At 36.8% G+C, this 12,082-nt stretch overlaps 1 protein-coding gene across 3 annotated transcripts in view; it reads left to right on the forward strand.

Moving 5' to 3' along the window:
* The window catches only part of betaggt-I (geranylgeranyl transferase type-1 subunit beta), a 174,833-nt gene that overhangs the window by 41,161 nt on the left and 121,590 nt on the right, over positions 1 to 12,082 (forward strand). For all 3 annotated transcript variants that reach the window (XM_090415981.1, XM_090415983.1, XM_090415982.1), the window contains exon 3: positions 5,156 to 5,229. In XM_090415981.1, coding sequence (XP_090272107.1) covers positions 5,156 to 5,229 — 74 coding nt within the window. The remainder of the gene's footprint in view (positions 1 to 5,155; positions 5,230 to 12,082) is intronic.

Below are 12,082 nucleotides of genomic sequence, written 5' to 3' on the forward strand. Positions count from 1 at the left end.
AGGTTGACTTTTAGCTAGTTCACGTGAGGAATAGCCTTCTCTATTCAAAGCTTGGATCTCTATGGAAACAAGGATGCTTAGTTTTTAGAAACTGATGAAATTATTGATTGATGTGTTTGTGCCCAGCGGGGTTGGAGGTATATGTCAGTCCAAGAAGAGAGTTCATCCTGTCTCATGATGTGTGTATTACTGAGGATGAGGGAAGTTGAGCTTAGATCCCTTTTGCGAGAGAAAAGGCAGGACTGTGTTTTGGCAGATGTGAAGTTGACTAAGTTATCCTTACCCCACTGAAGGATGGTATGGAGATCAGTGTTTAAGGCACTGATTGCAGATGATCTTGATGTAAGAAATGTCTGGGAACTACATGGTTTGTCAAAGGAGTAGGATGAGCTGAGAGTGCTGTTGTCAACAAAACTATGGATAGGATTTGTAGTGATCAAGAATAGGTCATTTATTTATAAGAGAAAGAGGGTCGGTGAGAGAATAGAGCCCTGAGTCCTAGGTTGGTGGCAAAGCTCGAAGAGAGGGTGCTGTCCACCATGACATGCAGTGAACAACCAGAGAGAAAGCTGGCTATCTAATTACAGAGAGTGGCAGGAAGACCAAAGAGAGGCAATTTGCAAAGAAGGCCTTGATGTCAAACACGATCGAATACCTTGGAAATGTGAAGGGTAAGTGCACGTTTCTCTGAACATTTCAATGGCATGTGTTCAGTAGTGAGTGATGTAGGCTAAGGTATCAGCCATGGATCTGGATTGGCAGAATCAATACTGGTGGTTGTCCATTAATTGGTGAGCTTCTAGTTAGTGAAGAAGTTGATCATTGATAACTTTTTCCATTATTTTGGAGAGGATTGAGGTGATGGCATTTGGTTGGCAGTTGAACGGTAGGCTTTTGTCTTCCCTTTTTTTGGAATGGGTTGGATATATGTTAGTTTCCATAATATGGAATAGGTACCAGCTGAGTATAGAAGAGATGATAGGGGATGGGTGTTAGTTCTGGAACACAATGTTTGAATGCAATAGGAGAGATGCCATTGGGACCAAATGACTTTGTAGTGTTCAGGTTATTTAGTGTTCTTATATCTTTCTGTTGGAAGACCACAGGTCGCATATGCTGCTCAGCTGTTGGTATAGAAGGAGGTGATTTGCCTTTGTTATCTATGCAGGATTTAGACGAAAAGAGTGATGTTCGAAGGTCAGCTTTTTCTTTGAGTTCTGTAACAGTGGTGCCATCTGGATAAGAGAGGTGGGAATACAGGTGAGCAGAAAGGCATGGCTAGTATTTGGACAAGAGATGCATTTTCTGCTAGTGGCTTTTATTTGGATTTGCTGATAGTTGATTTACATTTATGAAAATAATGTAAAATAATTAAGTATAATGAAAATGATGTAAAATTATGTCCCTTAATGAGTCCTGGACTCCCTGGAAGAGCCTGCTTAATAATGTCATTAAGACATTTGTTTGAAATGTATGCTATTTCATCAAAATATGTAGTGTCCCAAAAGTCATTTGGGACACTGCATTGGAACAAGTTAATTGCAGTAAAATCAAGTAGTGTTTACACAGAAAGAAATGGAAGTTACTTCTCAATCAGTAAAGACAACCCTATATCTATATCCCATAGAGTGTTTTCACTTGGTTACGAAGTGGTCTTGTCAACTTATTCTTGTTCAATCCTTTATCCATGGGTAGCCAACAGTCTGCATGTGAAGTATCTTCATGACTAGGCTACTTGTATATAGGTGCTGATGACTTCACCTCAGTTGCAAATCAAATGATGTGTGCCTTGCATTGCAGTCATAATGCAAAGTACACTTCCTTTCAGATGTGCATAATGTTATGCATCATGGGAAGGACCATCACCACCACCCACCAGTTTCAACCTTTATTTTGAGGTCTTATCAGTAGGTGCCACACCCAGAAGAGATTCCAAGGTTGAATTAATGCAGAACTTTTGCTTATACTTGGATAAAGGATTAAACAAGAATATAATTTCTTGGCAAGTTTAATTTAATTTGAAATTCCATCAAAAATCTATAACTTTCTCTGATCCAGAGTGCTTTAATAATAAGGTGATATATCTTTTTACTACTTGTATACAGGGAAATATATGACTTCTGCATTAACCACCTTACCGGCCGTTGTGGATCAATTACGCATCCGTATACGCTTCATATCCATCATATATTTCATTGTTATAACAATGGTATTACAATTTTAATAAGCACTTCGCATCCATGATAAAGTGAACGTCTATAGACGTCTTGGCCGGTAGCGTGGTTAATACCACCATTTTATCTCTTTTGCTTCCACTGATGACATTTAATACTGTTTGTTTGGGTTTGCTTGTTTCCTGGTGAGCAGAGCAGTCTTCTCAGTGGAAAGTTTTTCCTGTCACTCAGTGAAGCCACAGCTAAAGTTTCTCCAAAAACTCTGAGTGATCTACAAGATCACTCAGAGTTTTTGGAGTAGCCCCTGCATTTTAACAGTACCTCAATAAAGGTTGAAACTGGTCTGGGTAGTGGCCCTTCAGATAATGCTTAGCATTATGACATCTGGAAAGAAATGTACTTTGCATTATAGAATGCTAAGGCAATTGATGTTAAGTCATCAGCCTCTATACACAAGGAGATAGCATAGTCTTGGAGATACTTTGCATGCCAACTTTGCTTATACTGTATTTGGACAAAGGATTATTAAACAAGAATATACTTTCTTGGCAAGTCTAATTAATTTAATCTTGTGTGCTCTAAACTTTTTACAGCTATGTTTGAACATTGTTTAGAAAATTTAACTGGATCAACAAGTTGTATCTTATCTTAGAAAAGAAGCTAAGCAATATTTGATTCGCTGATTAGTATTGCATCTTCTCAGAAGATCCCACCAAACCGATGGAGATGATAAATGACCTGAACAAATGAGCAAACTGGTGGGACTTGAAATGTATTTTACAAAAACAAAAATCCTGACTAGCAGTCTAAAAATTCCTATCTTGCTAGAGGGTATTAGTATCGAATATAGAATTCCTGTCTTAACAAAAAAGAGTGTTTTATAACCATGACAATGCTATACTACACAGCAAAGTTTAATTACTACTAACTTCCTATGAACAGTTTTCTTTTCTTAAACTCTTCAAATGCTATATGTATGTCTGTCTTTCAAGACAGTACTATACCAGTTCTCTTAATTCTGTGTAATAATTATTATTTGGAGAAATGAATTTTTAAAGCAAAATAACACATTTACAATTTGCTTGATAGCTTTTTTTACGTAACAATGAAAAATTTACAGAAACCCTTTTGCTTAAAATGAGAGAATCATAGTGTCTCTAAAAACTTGTTTGAGCTTGAAAGCATGCTATGCTTATTTTTGGAATGCCTATTGAAATTATTAAAAGAAATCAGTTCTTAGTTTGTAAATACACACTCTGTCCAAAAAGAAACCGAACTTTTTGAAAATAGAAGAAACTAGTGGTGCCACCTGTTGTCTTTTTGTTGTCAAAAGCGGCAACCTTCATTAGTGTTGTGTCTGTTTATGACATTTGTTTCATTAGAAGCCGAGTTATAGTGCCAAGAATGACAGTGTTTTTAGCCGAGTTATAGTGCCAAGAACGGTCGGAAAATGAGTTTCAAACAGATAGCTGTGATTGACTTTTGTGTTAAACTTGGTAAAAGTTTTACCGAAATGCATCAAATGCTTGAAAAAGCATACGGTGATGAATCCCGTACTCAAGTTTACGAGTGGTTTAAGTGATTTCAAAGTGGTCGTGAGATGCTTGAGGATAACAAAAAGCCAGGCCGTCCAAAAACTGGACTGAGCGAAGTCAACATCCAAAAAAAAGTGCGTGATTTCATCAAAGAAAACCCGAAATCATCCATGAGATTGATTGAAGATGAATTGGGATTCCAAAAACAACTATGCACAACATTTTGACCGAGAGTTTGGACCTTCATAAATTGAATTTGCGATTTGTTCCCAACAAATTGACTGACGACCAAAAAATGTATCAAATCGAACACTGCAAGGACCTCATTAAAACTGCTCATAAGGACTCAAACTTCCTTGAAACGATTGTTATTGATGACGAAACATGGTCTTTTGAGTATGAGACCAAAACAAAGTGCTGAGTGGAGACCACCAGAAGAGAGGCATCTGAAAAAAAATCGCTTGGAGAAGTCAAAAATAAAGACAATGCTGATTTGTTTCTACAATTCCAAGGACATTATCCACAAAGAATTCGTTCCGCCTGACCAAACGGTCAATGGTGAGTTTTATCTCGAGGTTTTGAAGTGATTGATAGCGAGAATTCATTGTGCACGGCATGAATATCGTGATGCAGGCAGCTGGTCACTTTTGCACGATAATGCACCATCTCATCGTTCGAACATTGTGGGAAAGTTTTTGTGCGAAACCAAGTTTGTGTGTTGGATCACTCGCCGTATTCACCTGATTTAGCACCCTGTGACTTTCTCTTCTCCTGACTTCATTTGCCGATGAAAGGAAAGCAATATGACACCATTGAAAAATGTTCAAGCGGCAGTAACCATGACCTTCAACAGTATCCCAAAAACTGATATAAAACTCATTTAACAAATTAATCGACCATGCCAAATGCTGTATTGAAGTTGAGGGAGAGTATATTGATTGAAATAAATGATTTAAATAATTATAATTGGCCTGTGTTTTATTTTCTATCAAAAGTTTGGTTTCTTTTTGGACAGAGGGTGTAAAATCTTGCTACTTAAATGTTGCCAGGTTTTAATTGAAGCTGCAATTTATATCATACTTAAATATTCAATATTTATTTATTTGATTTTCAAAAGGATCATGACATTTTTTTTTATTGGCTGAATGGTTGATGATGCTATTATCTACAAAAAGCAGCAACATTTCTCTTGTAAAACATGCAAACCAACTGGAGAACTTCAGACGTGATAGACGTTAGGCATTCTACTGAGTCTTCATTGAAAGCATGCTATCCTCTCCTCCCTTCTTTTTCAACATTATTAAACCATTGATGTTATATTTTATTTGAACGTTAAGTGCTTTTTAGCATTGGGAATTAGTTTTTCTTACATGGTAAACTAATAAATAACTCATAAAAATTAAACTATAATCAGACAATAATATTGACTTAATATTTCTACTTCAGGATCAAATCTTGCACTCTGTGGGTTTCGTGGTTCTCATTTTAGTGTAATTTCTGAAGAAACAGAAGTTGACAGAGTAAGAATATTTTGAGTTATTCTCAAATAAAAAATAAATAAAAATTATTAATATCTTGAACTGTTACTAATGATGTAGTAAATCTTCTGACTCGTAATATAAACAAATGAGTTGAACTTTTATAAGCCATCTCCAGAGTGAATAAAAACAAGAAGCTTATATTATCTGATTTGCAGCTGTTCAAAGAAGGTTGTTAGTATGCTCATTTTTTGTTTCTAAGCTCTATCCTTATGCTATTTTCATTTCATTTTCTTTTTTTTTTTTGTGTATACACTCAAGGAGTTTTTTAGATGATAGCACAATTATTTTATGACTAGTTTATTCAGCTATGCATTTAAGCTTAAATGCTGGTTGAAGCTCTTCATTTGGTTTAATGGAATGAAGATAGCACTAAGAATGAATTTAAAGGTTTATTGACCCCACTCTTTTGTCTTTGTCATAGACATCATTGGGCATACAATATCATCATCCTTTTGGGGATTTAGGCCCTATAGCCTGTTCTGATTTCATTCAATCTTTTCATTGGTTGTCCCTCCTGACTTCTGTCTTCCAACTAGGCAGTATCGGAGTATCATTTTTGGGTACTCTTGAACTGTCCATTCTTTCAATATGTTCTTCCAGTATTCATATACTTTATTATTACCCAAGACCCCCATGGAGTCAAAGACTCATCTGCGAGGTACTTTTATCATACATGTAGCTCATCATACCATGCTTTAAACACACTCACATTCTCTGCAGACACCACAATCTCAGGCAGGGCATTCCAATCATTCACAACTCTGCATGAAAGAAAACCTGCTTCTCACTCCTCTACTCATACCCTCTTTATACAGTTTCCAGGGATGACCTCTGGTTCTCCCCTGATCTCTCACTGTTTTCTGTATAACCTCTCTAGCATAGCATTGATCCTATAACAACCCTCTTTACTAACTTGTAGGTCTCTATCATATCTCCCCTCTTCCTCCTGTCCACCAGACTCTGCAAATGGCATCTTCTCAATCTTTCCTCATACTCGACATTCTAGAGGTTAGAAACTACCTTTGTCAATTGCCTCTGGACCCTTTCCAACATCTTTGTCCTTCTGAAAACCAGGTGACCAAAGCTGGGCAGTAGTCTATGTGTGGCTTAATCAAAGCCTTATACAATGGAACAAGAATCTCCCTACTTCTACAAGTTAGTGTCTTCCACATCATTCCCAGAAGCCTTTGTGTTGTCTTCACAATTTTGGCTGTGTGTGTCCCCTAAATTTCAGATCCTTATCCACTATTTCCTCCACCTCCGACAATATATCCTCACTAAGCATAAATTCTGCATCCCATCTTTGTTTTCCAAATTTTAAAATCTTACATTTTGCAACATTGAACTCATATCCCCATTCCTGTGCCTAAGGTTGTCCAGTACTAAGTCTATTTTTAGTTCTTTATGTATTTCTGTGCTTCTTTTTTAATCCTTGAGAGAGTATAGCCTGCTGTTCTTCATATGAATTTCATTTCTCCAGTTGCTATTTTTTCTTTGACAATTTTTATGGTTGATAATTCACTTTTGTACAGTAGAGAAGGTCTTGCCAAAACTTTATAAACGCTTATTCTTGTATACTTTTGAACTTGGTTAGGTTTGTAAACATTATTGATTGTCCCTGTTATCTCTAAGAAGTTGAAATTTTGATATCAGTGTCAGTTCTCTTTTGTATACGATACAGCACATCCAAGGTATTTGAAGCAGTTAATTTGTTCCAAAATTTTATTTTCAATCATGATTTTACTTCTGACTGGAGACGGTTCTTTAAAGGCTGTGATTTTTGTTTTGTCTGTTGATATCTGCATTTCAAATTCTTTAGCAATTATGTTTACGGAGTATATATTGATCTCTGGAGTTCATCTTCACTTCTTACTATGATTATCTAGTCATCGGCAAACAAAAGGATATACAATATAAGAACTGTAACATGCATATACAAGCAACACAAAATACAGCAAGAAGAGATTAGACTAAAAGCTTAGTCCTAAGAAAGTTACCATGGGCACTATTAGGTGGTTCTGGTTGTTGAGTCTAAAGGCTAAGAATCATCTGAGAACTTCTGTACTCATATATTCAAACAACTATATTTATTGAAGTTGGGGTGGTTTTTAAGATTTGTTTCTGATTCCAGATAGTCTTGCATGTTACACTTATTGCAGCTATTGATTTCTGTGCAAGGCATCCATGTCATAGTATACTATATCCAGCTGATCATGATTGTAGCAACAGATGTATTTAAGTTCTTCCAGATAGATGTGGACTGATCGTCCAGTTTGTTCATAATAAAATCAGGTACAAGGAACTTTGTATACATTTGAAACTGAGAAGGAAAGGAGTTGATCCTGAAAGCAGTGCAGAAATAATATTTCTTTAAAGTTGTGGCTATTTTTTTTTTTTTTTATGAGTTACCATAGATATAGGGAATAATAATAACAATACTGTAATCCAGAATCCTTTTTCTGTAATACAGAAAAAGAATGTAGAAACACATAGACACAAGAAACTTTATTAATAAGTTATATAATCAAATATTTTGATCTGAAACTTGCAGATCATCTTTAGCATAACTGACAATAAATACAGGAATGACAACAATGGATTCAAAAGAATCGAGCCATTTGTTAGATTGGTGTAGTATGGTAGAAATCTAGTTGATATATATGTGTGATTTAACCCTTTATTTGACAGTGTAGCTCTCAGGCAACATGACTTTGGCAAAAACATGATTCAAAAAAAAAAAAAAGTTTTTCACTGTGCATCGACGAAGACAAAAGTTATGTGGAAGCAATAATGACAACAGTTGGGTGGAAACTCTTATTGGCATGAGAAGAGAACAACTCTAAAGTTGTGTTGCCTGAGATCAACACTGTCAAATAAAGGATTAAAAAAAAAAAACATTTGTCAAAAAAGCATATGCTTCTTGAGATGTTATTATATTATTTTTGTATTATTAGTAATATGAAAGATCAAAAAGGAGGTTAAGAGAAAGTTTTTATATGAAGACTCCATGATAAGAGAGAAGTACTTGAGGATAGTGTGACAAAATCATGTTTCATTGGGGAAAATATGTTAGAATGCAGGACAGAAAGTAAAAATTATTTTAGCAGGTACACAAGATCTAGTAGGTAACAGGTGTGGTTTGCAAGAGGGTATGAAAATATTGCTGATACAAGTGAATAAGAAGAGTGACAGAATAAAGATTATAAGTCTGTCATGGTATTATAAAGGTATGTTATGTTGAGAAGAAGGGCCATGAATGCAAATGAGTCTGTGCATAGGTTTTGCAGAAGGAATGGTGTTGAGTTTATATGGATGTGCTGAGTGAGTTTGTTGGATGAAAGGACTTAAATAAGACTGATGGTGTGCATTTCATCCTGCACTCAATGTGTTAATTTGTTCATGCATGTCATCCACATTCTCCCTTGTATCCCTTTGCCCAATAGTAGCAAATAACTATATATTTTATTCGGTTGCTCTCTTATACCAGATCACATCAAATACACTGCTCTTTGCATTTCTCTCTTATTGGCTTCCACTATCATTATCAATTCCACTGCCTCCCCCCCTTTTACTGTCCAATATTTTCTGTCTAGAGAGTCTTTCAGTGAGAGTTTGGAAGTGTAGAGTCAGGGAAACAATTTTTTTTGTGGGGGGGGGGGGGCAGAAGATGTAGGCATGTGTGTGTACATCCTTGAGGAAAGTAACTGGAAGAATAATGCTGAATATAGCTCTTCATATTTTGAAATTGAGTGGGATAGTCAACAAGGTGTAAAGGAAGTTGTGGGCTGAAGATGATGCTGTAGTTATAGTAATGTCAGAAGCCTTCAGAATGTGGGGCAGGAGTTTTTGGCATTATTAAAGAGGGTTCAACTTAGCCAAAAGTTATAGGCATTATTGTGGCTTGACTGATAGAGGATGATGTAGCTTTAGGGATGGAATGTGAAGGAGTATAGTATTTTCAGAGAAGATTGAAGAAACTGGATGGTAGGGAAGGGGTTGATAATGATAGTGGAAGCCAATAAGAGAGAAATGCAAAAGCCAGTGTATTTGATGTGATCTAGTATGAGAAAGAGCAACAGAATAAAATATATAGTTGTTTGCTGCTGTTGGCAAGGAGATGCAAGGAAAATGTGGATGACATGCATCAACAAATTAATACATTAAGTGCAAGATGAATAATTATTATGGTGGACTTCAGCTATGGGAACATAGATTAGAAGGAGAAAATGTCACAAGGATGGAAGGAAATGACAGCATTAGAGAACTTTTCAATAACCAGCCAAACTGGGGAGAGTGATCATGGGGTCAAGACCACATGCACTTAAAAATCTGAACGGAAATGATGTTAGAAGTGCATGGGAGATGATCGAGGAGCGTTTAAACAAAGAAATATCTGATTATACCCATAGTTAGGAGGATAAATCAGCAGTTAGGTGCATGAATTGCATCATTAATTATGCAGGAGTTGCAGAAAAGTTGTGCAGGTCATATTAAAAGAAAGGTGATCAGTAAGTTTATAGGCAGCTCCAAAACACAGGCAAGATGAGTGACCAGTATGGTAAGGAAGGAAAATGCAGATTATGGGAAGAAACTAGCCAAGCAGGTCAAAGATAATTCCAGAGAGTTCTTTTAGTATATGGCGAGTAAAACAAAACAAAACAAAAAAAAAAAATATATATATATATATATAATATAGAAGGATAATATTATGTTAGAGGCTTAAGGGAGCAAAAACAGCATTGAAAAAGGATTTAAAACAATATTTAATTGTTCCAATTAAAAGTAGTCAGGGAGTACAATATGAGATTTGTAACATGCACAAAGGCAACACAAAACTAAGTGAAACATGTGGATAAAAGACTAGGGTCCAAACTAGGTGGGGCACCCTCTGTAGGCACCTAGTGGCGATCTAGGATGTAAACTGGGATCTCAAAGTATTAGTGTTTTTTCCCATATTTTGGGAAGTTTAATGCGACCTTATTTCAAATTAGGCTGATTTCTGAGAGTAGCTGCAGAGTCCAAAAATAGTCTTTCCCTTCTAAATTTATTGTGAGGAAGGAAAAATTGGAAAAAAGACCAGTGGTCTTTTTCCAATTGATTCTGTGAGCCTTCTCTAAAGTATGGCCTTCAAGACCCGATTGATCATAGTCATGACTGCGGTTATATTTTTTTATGTTCTTCCGTGTGGCTGATCTTCCTGTCTGCCCATAGTGGGCCAACTTGCAACAGTTTATTCTCGTAGACAGGCTTATACGTTGGTTATGCATTATTAAAACACTTAAGGAATTGAACAATGTAGTTAAGAATATAAATTAAATTATACTTTAATAAATATTTCCGATATTTTGGCAACGTCACATTGCCATCTTCTAAAGGAACTTACAAAAAAGGCATGCTTATGTAGGCACTACAACACAGTAATTGAGAATGAAGAGATGAAGCTATTGTTCTCCTAAAAGTCCTGATGGTGCCCTCTAGCAGGCTAAGTAGGTGTTCTTGGCCGTTGGGCTAAAGGTCTGCTGATGTAAGCCTCCAAAATTTGATGTAGTTGCATACAACCAAATTTGTTGAGGTTTGGTCCATAAATAGTCTTTCTAATTTGTATTTGCTACGGTGTATTACTGTAGTTTTCTTCCACCGTATTCTGTGGCGTGTATCCAGAGCATGGTCTGCAAGACCAGAATGGCTGTACTTGTGAAAACGGATGTAGTCGTTGGGTTCTAATATTCGCTGTCCTGCCTGTTTGGCCAAAGTAAGACAGTTTACAACTGCAAGGGACCTGGTATACACCAGGTAGGTCTAGGGGAAGTGGTTGATCTTTAGTGGAGCAGATAAGGGATGCCAATTTTCAGTAAGGTCTGTAACAGGAGGTCAGGCCATGTTTTTTTAGGATTTTGGTAATCTTTTCCGAGGTGCCTCGGATGTAGGGAATGGTGATGGATTTAGAGTAATCCCTGTTGTGGAGGGGGGGGGGTCTGTGGTTTGTAGGTTCTGATATATTTTGTATTTTTTTGGGGTGCTAGCCGTTGGCTGAGAAAGTGTTGAGGATGTGATTTAGTTCAGTGTTTAGGGCCAAGTCGTTCGAACAGATTAGTTTAGCCCCGTTGTATAGTGTTTTCACCACTCCATATTGTTGTGAGGTGGGGGGGGGGATTGTTAGTGAATGTATCTGCCTGTATGGGTGGGTTTTCTGTAAACTGAGTAAAACCAAGGTTTCATTAGGCTGGGTGACTAGTGTGTCTAGGAAAGGGAGACTGTTGTTTTCCTCTTTTTCCAGGGTGAACTTGATTCTGGGGTGTTGGTTGTTTAAGTGTGTTAAGAAGGAGAGGAGTGTTTCAGAGCCATGTGGCCAAATAGAGAACACATCGTCAACTTAGCGAAGCCATATGGTTGGTTTTTGTGGGGCAGAGGCTAAGGCTTTTTCTTCAAAGGTCTCCATAAAGAAATTGGCCAAGGGTGGGGAGAGTGGTGAACCCATGGCTGTCCCCTCTATTTGTTTGTAGAATTTTCCCTGCTAAACGAAATACCCTGAGTTCATTGTGAACTGAAATAAGGCTGAGATATCGGGAGAAAATTTAGCTTGGATTAGCTCTAAAGTTTCCTTGAGTGGGACATTTGTGGCAACGTGACGTTGCCGAAATATCGGAAATATTTATTAATGTATAATTTAATTTATATTCTTAACTACGTTGTTCAATTCCTTAAGTGTTTTAATAATGCATAACCAAGCCTGTCTACGAGAATCAACATCATCCACAGAGATACGATCGCACGGAAGGCCCACTAATACGGTAAATTGAACTTGAAGCTGTCTAGACAATTAAATCGTCTA

The sequence above is a fragment of the Typopeltis vanoorti genome, chromosome 3 (genome assembly GCF_054136105.1).
Source record: "Typopeltis vanoorti isolate ZY-2024b chromosome 3, IOZ_Tvanoo_1.0, whole genome shotgun sequence".
In the NCBI taxonomy this organism is placed as follows: domain Eukaryota; kingdom Metazoa; phylum Arthropoda; class Arachnida; order Uropygi; family Thelyphonidae; genus Typopeltis; species Typopeltis vanoorti.